The 13,144-nt window shown below is 44.7% G+C and overlaps 1 protein-coding gene across 1 annotated transcript; it reads right to left on the bottom strand.

The window, feature by feature from the left end:
* Positions 1 to 6,871: 6,871 nt before the first annotated feature.
* LOC123045823 (kelch repeat-containing protein At3g27220) lies at positions 6,872 to 10,928 on the bottom strand. Its single transcript, XM_044469002.1, has 7 exons — positions 10,598 to 10,928; positions 9,763 to 9,942; positions 8,985 to 9,214; positions 8,643 to 8,813; positions 8,263 to 8,368; positions 7,571 to 7,777; positions 6,872 to 7,243 (listed from the first exon to the last, which is right to left on the bottom strand). Exons 1-7 carry the CDS (start codon positions 10,784 to 10,786, stop codon positions 7,079 to 7,081), a joined length of 1,248 nt encoding a protein of 415 aa, XP_044324937.1. The 5' UTR covers positions 10,787 to 10,928; the 3' UTR covers positions 6,872 to 7,078.
* Positions 10,929 to 13,144: the final 2,216 nt, after the last annotated feature.

Genomic DNA, 13,144 nt, shown 5'->3' with positions numbered 1-13,144 from the left:
TAGTCTTATCAAGTGCATTGCCTTGAGCCACACACATCTTTTTGGTTGAGCCCACTCTTAAGTTGCCTCTCTTACTTGTTGCTCAACCATGTGTTTGTTGCAAGTACTAGGCTTAGTTTCCTATATGCTCTCTTTGCACTTGTTGTAAGTTTCTATTGATTTTGGGGGAGCTATGATCCTATTTTGTGCACTTTGTATCCAAATACAAAAATTCTTGATGTGCACAAATCATGGGGAGCTTCTCTAGTTTCTTTGGAACACTGCTCCGCTCTTATCATAATATCCTTTATTCATGTGGCTCGTAGGATCATTGGCATAGTTGGTTCAATTGGTATCTTTTGATAGCTTGCTTCAATCAGTATCTTTTGATTGCTTGATTGCGTGTTTCTCTCTTTGATTATGTCTTTGTGGCATATCTTCCTTTTGCAATCTTTGGGCCTCAATATAGTTTGTCTTCCTCCAAGTATTTAGCGTTGGATATGTGTATTGCATTCCACTCTCTTGTTGAGAAATACACAATTTATGGAGGAATACATTTTATATTGGCCTTCTAAGCTTTTAGCCCATTTTGGCAATCGATGCCAATGGGGGAGAAGTTTTAGAGAGTTTTGTGGAGAAGTTTAGAGAGTTGTCTCCTCTTGCTTTGGTTTTGTTCCTTAGCATTTGCATCTCATTCGCATGCACTATTGGTTGTTGTATTGCATGGTGATGCATAATTCCTTATATAAACTCTCTTGAAAGTGATTGTCATCAATTACCAAAATGGGGGAGATTGAAAGAACATGAGATGCCCCCATGTTTGGTTTTGGTAATTGATGACAATCTCTATGGACTAATGGTTGCCTTGAGTTATATTTTAAGGTTTTGTCCATAGGCTTTTCTTGAAGTCCATGTGTTGGTTTCAAGGAGTTTATGAGTTGACCAACGTGCTATTAAGGAACTACCCAAAGATTGGTCATGTGAGTGTTGAGCTTATTGCAAGCATGTCTTGAAGAAGAAGATTATGTGATCATTCATGTTTACCTTCAAGACATCATCCAAATGAAGAGAGTTGGAAAGATTCAAGGTTGATCTAGACTAAGTACAGAGAGTGATTCAAGTTGATCAACACACAAAGCGCACAAGTTGTACCGAGAGGGACCAAGTGTTCCCATGGTATGGTAAGCATTGTCCATTACGCTTTGTGTACTAACTCATGGTCTACATGAGAGTTCTTTGTGGGGTTAGGTATGTTTCCATGGTCTTGCGTTAAGAGGAAGATCCCATACAACCCATGGAGGATGACATCAAGTGGTGATCGTCATCAAGTTTGCTGTGTGCAAGTTCAAGTGGAGCAACACGAAGAGTGGCTCACCCATAATGGAGTATGGGGGAGCAATCAAGTTTGAATCTTGCCATCCATTGTGGTGTCAATGGACTTGTGAAGATGTGCCGAAGAGTCGCTCACCCATAGTGGACTATGGGGGAGCAATCATCTAGTCTTCATCGAGCCAACGCAATCAAGAAAGGTGGTCCAACTTGAGGGAGTCAAGATCGTCATCATCTAGCTCAAGTGGACCATGTGCAAGGCAAAGGTTTGCCCTTGATAGGTTTTCTATTTTACCGGTCTCGTGGTGGTAGTTGGGAGACCGGGTTATAGGATCGTTTGCTGTACTATCAAGGGGGGCTCTCAAGTTGGTAGCTTGATCGTATCGTTAGTAGAGAGCTCAAACCATTGCATCCTTGCATCATGTTTCTTGGTTCTTGTTTGGTTCTCTTTGTGAGTCTTAGAGCTTATGGTCATCTTGATGACAAGCTTGAGTTCATCGAAAACGGAGTTCGCATGCGTCTTCTATGATGTTTTCGGTGTTGGAGGTTTTACCGGTCTTATCCAAGGAAGGGTTCTCACCATTTTCTTATGGGCCTTTTCTCATTTGCTTCTTATTGATATTTCTATCAAGATTGTGTTAGCCTTGTTGCTAGCTTTCCAACAAACTTGGTTTCATCGAATTCGGAGCTCGTATGCGAAAGTTGTGGCTGTTTTGATATTGCCTGTTTTACATAGAGAGGTTGTACCGCCCCATAGAAAGGTTGTACCGGTTGACCGGTACAACCGGTGTTTGGAGCGGTTGTACCGCTCCAGAATTGGTCCGGAGGTTGTACCGGCCATGTACCGCTCTACCACCGGACTAGCTTCTGTTGTGGTGCGGTGGTTGGGCGGTTGTGGGCCGGTTGTACCGCTTATTGCCTATTATCGGTTGTACCGGTGCTCATAGCGGTTGTACCTCTCCTATGTTATTCTGCACATAACGGGCAGATTCGTGGGGACCTATTTAAGGGGGTCTTCTTCCCCAATTGTTCCCTATCTCTTGAGCTCGTTTTTGCCCCCATTGTTGACCTTCTTTGAGCTTGCTAACTCTCAATCCCTCCATGGATTCTTGCTACTTTTTGAGGGAAAAGAGAGAGGAGATCTAGATCCACACTTCCACCAATCACTTTCTCCTCTATGTGAGGGGAACCCCTTGGATCTAGATCTTGGAGTTCTTTGTGTTCTCCTTCTTGTTCTTCCTCTTACTTTCCTCCCTAGCATTAGTTGCTTTGGTGGGATTTGAGAGAGAAGGACTTGGGTACTCTGTGTGCCCTTGCCATTGCATTTGTGCATCGGTTTGAGTTCTCCATGGTGATACGTGGAAGTTACAAGTTGAGAAGCTTATTACTCTTGGGTGCTTGGTACCCTTGAGCTTGTTCCTCTTGGGTGCTTGGGCGCCCTAGACGGTTGGTGGTGTTCGGAGCTCAATCATTGTGGTGTAAAGCTCCGGGCAAGCGTCGGGGTCTCCAATTAGGTTGTGGAGATCGCCCCGAGCAATTTGACGGGTACCGGTGACCGCCCCCAAGGGTTGCCAAAGTGTACGGGTTCGGTGACCGCCCCCAAGGGTCGCCATTTGTACGGGTTCGGTGACCGCCCTCAAGGGTCCCTTAGTGGAATCACGGCATCTTGCATTGTGCGAGGGCGTGAGGAGATTACGGTGGCCCTAGTGGCTTCTTGGGGAGCATTGTGCCTCCACACCGCTCCAAACGGAGATTAGCATCCGCAAGGGTCTGAACTTCGGGATACATCGTCATCTCCTCGTGCCTCGGTTATCTCTTACCCGAGCCCTTTACTTATGCACTTTACTTTGTGATAGCCATATTGTTCTTGTCATATATCTTGCTATCACATAGTTGCTTATCTTGCTTAGCATAAGTTGTTGGTGCACATAGGTGAGCCTAGTTGTTGTAGGTTTTGTGCTTGACAAATTAACCGCTAGGTTTATTCCGCATTTGTTCAAGCCTCTACCGTAATTATTTTAAAACGCCTATTCACCCCTCCCCCCCTCTAGGCGACATCCACGATCTTTCAGTAGTCCTTTCGATAAGTAAGAGTGTCGAACCCAACGAGGAGCAGAAGGAAATTACAAGCGGTTTTCAGTAAGGTATTCTCTGCAAGCACTGAAATTGTAAGTAACAGATAGTTTTGTGATAAGATAATTTGTAACGGGTAACAAGCAATGAAAGTAAATAATGTGCAGCAAGGTGTCCCAATCCTTTTTGTAGCAAAGGACAAGCCTGGACAAGTTCTTATAATGAGAAAAGCGCTCCCGAGGACACATGGGAATTATCGTCAAGCTAGTTTTCATCACGCTCATATGATTCGCGTTCGTTACTTTAATAATTTGATATGTGGGTGGACCGGTGCTTGGGTACTGCCCTTTCTTGGACAAGCATCCCACTTATGATTAATCCCTATTGCAAGCATCCGCAACTATAAAAGAAGTATTACCTAACCATAGCATGAAACATGTGGATCCAAATCAGCTCCTTACGAAGCAACTTATAAACTACGGTTTAAGCTTCTGTCGCTCTAGCAACCCATCATCTACTTATTACTTCCCAATGTCTTTCTCTAGGCCCAAATAATGGTGAAGTGTCATGTAGTCGACGTTCACATAACACCACTAGAGGAGAGACACCATACATCTCATCAAAATATCGAACGAATACCAAATTCACATGACTACTAATAGCAAGACTTCACCCATGTCCTCAGGAACAAATGTAACTACTCATGAAGCATATTCATGTTCATAATCAGAGGAGTATTAATATGCATTAAGGATCTGAACATACCAAATAAACCAACTAGCATCAACTACAAGGAGTAATCAACACTACTAGCAACCCATAGGTACCAATCTAAGGTTTGGATACAAAGATTGGATACAAGAGATGAACTAGGGTTTGAGAGGAGATGGTGCTGGTGAAGATGTTGATGGAGATTGACCCCCTCCCAATGAGAGGATCGTTGGTGATGACGATGGTGATGATTTCCCCCCTGGAGGGAAGTTTACCCGGCAGAACAGCTCCGCCGAAGCCCTAGATTGGTTCTGCCAAGGTTCCGTCTCGTGGCAGCGGAGTTTCGTCCCGTAAGCTTTCTTATAATTTTTCCAGGGTAAAAGACTTCATATAGCAGAAGATGGGCACCGGAGGGCTGCCAGGTGGCCCACGAGGCAGGGGGCGCGCCCCCACCCTCGTGGGTGGTGGGTGGCCCCCCTCAGGTATTTCTTCCGCTGAATATTTTTATTAATTCCCAAAATGACTTTCGTGGAGTTTTAGGACTTTTGGAGCTGTGCAGAATAGGTCTCCAATATTTGCTCATTTTCCAGCCCAGAATCCCAACTGTCGGCATTCTCCCTCTTCATGTAAACCTTGTAAAATAAGAGAGAATAGCCATAAGTATTGTGACATAACGTGAAATAACAGCCCATACTGCAATAAATATTGATATAAAAGCATGATGCAAAATGGACGCATCACGCTTCATGCGAACAGTGATGATCTGGCTTTCGTGCTTTAGCTCCGGCTCTCAGCCTCTTGGCCGATGGGTCTCTTCAGCAAGGTAGTAGTCGGTGCTGGTATGCTCCGTCCTCGGCGTTGGTCTTTGGCGACCACACTGGCATGTGGTGACGGACTGGTTGCGGATTGCGATGGCCACCGAAAAGTATTATAAGGGTCCATCTCTTCAGATTCGGTGGCTGGCCTCGGGAGGAAGATGCAAAACATGGATGATGACTTGACGCAGAGGGATTGTTGTGTGGCGGCGGCGATCCAGATCACATGTACCTGCTGGGATCGTGGAAAAATGGTGGCAACTACACATAAGTGACGTCGATGGTGGTTCTACGCAAGCACCCGATCTCGAGTTCCGAGGTGAAAGCCTCGGTCTCCCATGTTGGATATACCTGGCAATGGCGATGTTTATATGTCATTATCTTGTTAAAAGCATTGTTCGGATATGATCGGATTGGTTCCAGGGTGAATACTTAAATTCCGACCTCGAGCGGTTGGATCGGTTTCACCCAGGGGGCGAATCGAGTAGAGGAGCTTTAACAGGCTTAAGCCCCCCCCCCCCCCCCTCCCAGCACTGAAAGAAAAGTTTGTTACTACTAGTCTCAAGGCCCAACTCACCCACTTGCCAGCCCAACCCAATACATGTTCCCATGATACAGGCTTGCGTAAAAATTTGAGCCCACCCTCCATTATCTGTCTAGATTCGCCAGTGCAGAGGTGCTTGAGTGTCGTTCCCGTCTTGAAGATGTTGTTGTTGAAGAACATGGTCATCTGTGCGGTGCCGATCGTGAATCGGGTAGCTTGGTTTTTCTTTTTCTTTTTCCTCACCTATGCATATCTCTGGTCTTATTTGACTTTGCTATTTGTCAGTGTAGTGTTTTGTTTGTGCGTGCGTTCACGTTGGTTGTGTACATACTAACTATGCAGAGGTCAGATGTGTGCTCATTGTGTATTCTCTTGATCCTTCATTTTGAGCAAATAAAACCATCCTTTATCAAAAAATGGTTGTGTGCCTCATACCATACCTCAAGTGTTGTACTCCGTCTAACTGCCATCACTTAAAAGCTGGATGCCGAAAGCCCGAAATGCTGAGATTTTCTCTCTTTTTTTTTAACAAAATCTTGAAATGCTTTAGAAACGTCAACGAGTAAAGAATTGCAGAAAAACTGGAAAGTGCTACACGAGCGGCACTAGCTGTCCCCTGGATATGATCCTGTACAGATCAGGAATCGGTTCTGTGGTCGTCGGCAGCGACATGTCGTGAGTAATCTACGGCATAAAGCAAGAGGTGCAAGTTAGTATTGTACGTACTTCTCGGTAGCTCCCAGCTTTTGAAGGGAAAGAAAACATAAATGTGTTGATCATCGTAATCACAAGGAACATCCAGCCACTTTATACAAGTCCAATTACACGGGCGAAAAGCAGCAACCGTCAGAGAACAATACTTGCCATGTCACAGAAGGCATGTGAGAGGTGTAACCGTGTGAGTTGAGAGAGCTCAAGTCAACTGTAGGAATAGGTCAAGATGACGTTGATGCCTCAGAGGAAACGAACTGGATTCCCATCCAGTTTAGAAGCTACTACTGCAGAGGCTTGAGAGAAAAATACGTCTTAGTCTTGGAAGCTGTTTGGATGAGAGGTGTTTCTGGTTAACTAATATGGAGTGCATATGAAAACTACCTGCCGGATACCCCTTATCTGAACACCTCTCGGATGTACTCCCTCCGTTCGGAATTACTTGTCACAAAAATGGATGTATCTACAACTAAAATACATCTGGATACATTCATTTCTTAGATGAGTAATTCCGAACGGAGGGAGTAAGAGTAAACAAGCAACGGCGAGAATGCTTTCAATACCTGATGTGGCTAGCAGTATTTGGTACAAGATGCTTTTCTCCCACGAACTGCTATATACAAGGATATAGGAACATCAAGAAACACAAGAGTAGAGGTATCTGTTACAGCTACAAGATTAGAACATCAGCATAGGATATTGTACAAAATTGTGTAAAGTGAGCTATTCTGTGATATAACCGCAAAAATTAAGCATACAACAGAGTAAGTGGCATGATGTGAAAGTGCACAACAAAGCCAGCCAATTCGTATGACAATAAACTAACTCGCTCACCAACAGGGGGGAATCGAACAGTTATGTACCCAAAAGAATACTGAAGGAATGCTCTGCTAAAATCAGTTCTCCTTTAGAAAAATCACAGGTGCAACTTAGTTCTCCACATGCACCCGACAACCTTTTTAGGAGATGGGTTGCTTGGGCCCTTGTCCCGTTGCCCGGAAGTGAAATACAGCCAGCCATCCCAGTATCCTACCAATGTGGTCTTGATCCGGAAAGGTAACCGCCCGATCACACTCCATTCCTGTATGCAGATGGAATTTCAGTCGCATCACGATAACAACCCACGCAATTCATGATTTACGAATGCTTTTTTTTTAAGATTCTCTTACACAGTTCTGTTAGCATCATATTATTCTAGAACAGAAATTTGGATGTGTAGAATAACAGTATTTCAGTTCTCTGTGTATTAAGAGCAGAACTTTAAGAAAACAAGAAACAGAGAAAACACCACATTGCAAACAACAGGATGTTGATAGCTAAAACCTAGCACAACATTTTCCCAACTTCCCCTGCTTTCATGAATTGTATTCTCAAACAAAACAAAAAAGGTATATGGAACGATATGTACCAGTGTCTCCAAATTGAACCGAAAGACTTCACCAACCAAGGTCATTCTTTTATTAATTGGGTGCTTTTCTGTAGTTCCCCCAGCAATAATTATAGAATTGTTGACATTCGTCCAGGCAAACTCTATATGTGAATCTGGCTTCGGCATGGGTGGAAGTTCCTTCCACTTCATTTCATCATCAAGCATGTATACATCGCTGTACACCATCTGCATAGGCACAGATCAAGAGAAGGAATGTAGAACTTTAAGTAAGAAAACAACTGTAATTAGAAGATGAAACATTTCATGCAGGTATTATTTTTTTCTTAAATATCAAGTATCTATGTTGATAAACACGCGAGCTAAAAAATCATCATTATTCGGTAATGCATCCTATTATGGTACCATACGATATGATAGATTTTTCACTAAGTGCCAATCTACAATTGACTGTAGGGCATTAACTATTCACAATCACTCATAGAAAAACAGACCTGTCTTCTGTATCAAAACTGCAGTCCACACTAGTTGCCACTAGGTGAAACATGCTAGGTATTCAATGTCTATTTAATAGACGCAGTCATGCAGAACACATGGCTGAGATGCGCAACTAATGCAATAAACTGATCTGAGTTGACCTATAAAATGAACAACTTTCTCCATCATGTGTAGCAATTCAGCATGTATACTGATTAATCGAAGTATCAACATACCTCACTTCTTCTAACACATTTAAATATAGGTGATCCAGGTTTGGCCATAAAATCTCCTTCTTGACCACCAATAACAAGGAGCTTATCATTAGCAACAACACATGCCCTGATGCAAAATAGTAGGTCATGATCTAATAAACATGTTATGTGTTACATAAACCACCCTCAATTTTGTATACTGTGCAACCAAATTTCTTGCCCAGAACTTATTCTTCTAAATAATTGATTAACAGAATACCTTAACAGAAAATGTATTGCCAGGAGCACAAAAAGAGTTTAAAGACACCAGAAAGTGAAATGTCAAGAAGTCAAGACGATATAGGAATCTAACTTCCATTTCCAAAGAATTGCAGATGTCACATGAAGGGGAAGTAACAGACCTATGTGGACCACCACGCGGGATTGGTATCTCGCTCCTCCATTCTTGCTCCAATGCGTTCCCATCCTTAACTGCGAGGCTCCAATGTTCAAGTGCAGGTTCATGTCTGTCCTCCTTACTACCACCCATCACATGAAGCCTCCCTCTCCAAAGTTGTGTGGCTGGAGCATACCTGAACAAGATATTTACAGGGGGAAAAAAGTGAAAGAACAACTTGTCAAATCTTCAAACTCCAAAATAGTATTTAGAGCAATGGAAGAATAGGACCATGCAAGTACAAATACAAACAAATGCATAATGTGATGTCTAATCTTAATTGTGAAAAATGAAACAAGACTCGTACCTAGGAACTGGCAATGGAGGCAAATCATGCCATTCTTTTCTTTCAGTGTCCAACACAAAATTTCGAGCTGTAGGCCCCCTACACTGAGGGCCGTATTGTCCAGTTACTACATAAATATATCTTCCATCTGTAACCATCCCCAGATGTGAATGTGCCATTTCCTTTGGCATATCAAACTTTCCTCCCCATGTATTATCCGAGAAATTGTAAATATCCACATGAGAATGCACCTATAAATGGAAAACATCAGAAGGTCTCAAGAGCTAACTTGTTGACAAACAGAAATAACTAATGATAGACCTCTGCTGTTCTGCAATAAAGAAAACAACATTACAAGGAACAACTGGAGAATTTTGCAGTGTGGCCTCATTAAATTAATTGAACTCGGCAAAATTTATCGCAGCTATTTATAATGAGGTCATGCAACAACATTACATAGTACAAGTACTTGAACTTAATTTTGGTAAGTAAGGGCACGCTTGAACTTTGGCATAATACTCATTCATTTTATTCAGTTTAATTTGTTGAGTCTATAGTGTACAGAGTACAGACTGACATAGGTGCAACCATTCAGATACCAAAGCTACAGCAATAGTGTGCAGTCCCCCCAACCCCTCCACAACTACAACATTTTATGTGAATTCAACTTTTAAGTAAAATATCCATCTTAAGCATTAGCATGTGTATATGTTATGCTTAAGCAAGTATCAGATCTTAGACAGTACAGAAAAATAGGCAAACCTAGTAAACTAGTAAAAGAACGGGCAAGTTTCCTCACATAGTTAATGGTGCCATATCCAGCAAACACAAATAAGAGATTCTTAATCTGTATAGCAGCACCATCCAAACGTGGTACCGGTGCTTCAGCCATCTGCTCCCACTGCAATTCTGGTGCTCGCAAATCCGCAAAAGTGGCACTTATGTCCATGGAACCTGTAGATGTATTGCCCTTTGTTTGCTGTACAAGAGAAGTACATAACATAATTAGTTCTGAATGAAATCATTGTAGCAGACAGAATGATGATAATAAGCAAGCAAATCAACTTGAAATCCAAGTTATAGACCATAGCAATCTGGTCACAACATAGGTCATGACAATTAACAAATCGATTTCTTAGGAGTTAGAAATTAATTTGCAAAATTGCGGAATAAACAATAGCCTACCAGTGAATGTACATTGCCATTTCCCTCAGCAGTTTTATAAGATATTCAGTAAGAAAATTTATGACCACTACAGCCAAGTAACATGACCAACCAGAAATCGGTGTTCTGCAATTAGAGACTCAAACATCTAGATTGCCACACGAAGCAAGCATAACCAAATTTCAAAGTTCACACCTAACAATCAAGCACACGATGGGTGCTCGAGTGAACTGCATTAGGTCGAGGGCAAGTTGCGAGTCAAGCACTTGAAGGCAGTATTGGCCGAGCAGCAAATGAATTTCTACTCTGCCAATCAGAGAGTGTAGCAAACAAGTTGAATAGTAAAAAAAAATCTCCCACCAGATCTCAGTAATCGCACACCCCGACACTGCCGGAGCACAGAATAATTGAAGGCAGTAGAGGGCAGACAGCAGCCCAATAATCATAAACATCAGGTTGGGGGGCGTCACCTTCTCCGAGGGCGGCCGCGACGCCGTGGGGCGAGTGGAGATATCGAGCCTCGAGGGCCAGATGGAGGAGGCAGCGGAGCGGGAGGAGGCCCAGAGGTAGTCGGCGACTAGGAAGAGTCCGAGGATGGCGACGGCGGCGAGCGCCACGAGGTGATTGGGCGGCAGCGCCTTCGCCGCCGGCCTCGCCATCGGTGGATCGCTAGAACCTACAGGCAGCGGCCGCGGCGGCGAGAGGAGCGTGTCGGTGACATGTAGCGATTCCGAGTTTAGATTCACGGCGCGCGCAGAGAACAAAACGGCACTTTCGTTAGAGCTCTTGGAATTATTAGGGTTTCTTTTTTGCAACTAAATTATCAAGAGCATCACCAACAATTACCGTAAAAAACACCCCATATTCACGAGGTGTCCATAAGTGGGGACCCCGGCAGTTTTTCTTCAGTAGAGGTATAGAATAGGCATAGTTTGTTCTCAAAAGTGTTGCTTTAATGGTAGAGAGGACGCCGTGTCGAAATAATTTGCTTCTGCTCTTCCTCCATCTCGGTAGCGCTCTAATGGGCGGCACCGAGGAGCAGGTGGCTCGGTCTTCTTCCCGATCTTCAGATCCGGTAAGGCTTATGTTTGATGGTCGGCGCTCAACACTCTCTCAGATAGCGTTGGTGTCGGCTCCTGTGGTTGTGTTTGATGTCTTGCAGTGGGCTGCGTGGATGGCAGAATGCAGTGGCGTTCCTCTTCTTCGATCTCATCGAATGAAGTTGATGGCGCTAGGATCTAACCGACACGGGGAAGAACCACGGCCACGTGCCACATAGTCTCGGTCTCGTCGCTTGCGGCGGTCCGGTTCATCGGCTTGAAAAGCATCCTTGCATGCAAAGGTGCTCCTCTAGATCTTGGTATGAAGGCAGCTCCCCTCTTTCTTCCACGTTGCCTCAGTAGCGGTGGAGAACGATGGTGGGCGATGTTTTGGCGTGGCATAAGATTCCGCCGAAGTTAAGTCTTTAATGCAATATTGCATGACATCTATGTATGTCTTCTGTGATGACCACATATGTACTCTTTGTTATACGTTTGTCTAATGAAATATATGTGGTTATTTCAAAAAAAAGATTGACAGGTGCGCTGCTTTTACCGCTCCCATAAAAATCCTTCCTTAAAAAGGGTATTCGGCGATGGCGTGGTGGTACACAAAGGATCGCGATGGTCTCTGACGGGCTAGCGGTCGGGCAGCGCCACGGCGATGGTCGGCCACGGCGGCGAAACGGCGCAACGGATTTCAAATGGGAGAGAACACTGAGCACGAAGGAGATGCCCACCCAAAACAAAAAAGGTACACTGGTTGACGCTCAATTGTGCGCTTATTGAGGCCACAGAACAGGGCAGGATGCGCATCCACGCAAGAAGGCGGAGGTAGTAGACGTGTTCGACTGCCGCTGACGAAAACAAGCAAAAGGCGGTATGGAGCAGGAGCTGCAAGACGAAGCGAGAGGGAGGCCTGTGTGCATTGTGTATGACGTGTAGCCTAAAACAATGAACTTATAGGAAGACACAATCATCTTAAATATCGAACATCCTTCGAACCGCATTCGGATATGGTTGGCCGTTGGACCAGCTGGCCTCTCGTTGTCGGGATCCTTGGCCAGATGGCCCTCTTCGACCACTAGGATGTCACCCGTTGAGTCTCGCGAGCACGTGGGTTTGGTTGGCGCGAGCGAAGCAGCCCGATAGGAGGCGATGAATGCTAGCAGGCGGACCCGACCTCATCCATCGTGCGTCGCCGCGGCCCCTAGCCGAAAGGCCCTCTCTGACCACCCGACTGTCACGCACTGAGCCGGGCACACGCGTGCCCGGCTGGCGCGAGCGACACAACTGGGCAAAATTGGCTAACGTCACTGACAGCTAGACCCAGCCTCGCACAGCGCGCCCGCAAACACCACATGACAGTAGCCCCGGTCGCACATGTGGCCCACTAGCCCCTCGAAGCAAGTTGTCCAGGTGGGAGATGCAGATCAGACGACCTAGAGCGCCTCGTGGAGCTAGCCACGCGAGGCCCTGACGCAACAGACGGTGACGAGGGCACTCTTGCTCGCGGAGGCTCCCAAGAGATGGCGTACTCCAACATTCTTTATAGGAGTAATGTGTGGAGGGCTCACCCTAGAGCACATCAATCCTTTAAAGGAGCCTCCTCTTAGCTACACGCTCTAATATCTCCTCCAGCCTAACTATAATAGACTTCCAGTTATCCTTGAATGCCGCTAAGCTAATCTCTCTCTATTTTCTCAGTGATCTTCTTCCTGAATGATGGAGTGTTGCCAGATTATTAGTTCGAAACGCGCGGATACCTTGAAAAGGTCGTTTACTTCAACTCTAGATCAATGTATCATCTCGAACAAATTCCTGCAGCTCGGAGGTATAACCTAGTTGCCGGAATCATTAAGCTTCAACAATCTCTACACTGCTTCCGCTACTTCATAATGTTCGTGGGTGTGATTGTCTAGCATAATTTTTTGTTGTGTAGCACGTTACTGAAGGAAATATGCCCTAGAGGCAATA

Source organism: Triticum aestivum, chromosome 2B (genome assembly GCF_018294505.1).
Source record: "Triticum aestivum cultivar Chinese Spring chromosome 2B, IWGSC CS RefSeq v2.1, whole genome shotgun sequence".
Classification (NCBI taxonomy): domain Eukaryota; kingdom Viridiplantae; phylum Streptophyta; class Magnoliopsida; order Poales; family Poaceae; genus Triticum; species Triticum aestivum.
The sequence above is the reverse complement of the archived record's forward strand: the minus strand, read 5'-3'. Positions and strand labels throughout refer to the sequence as shown.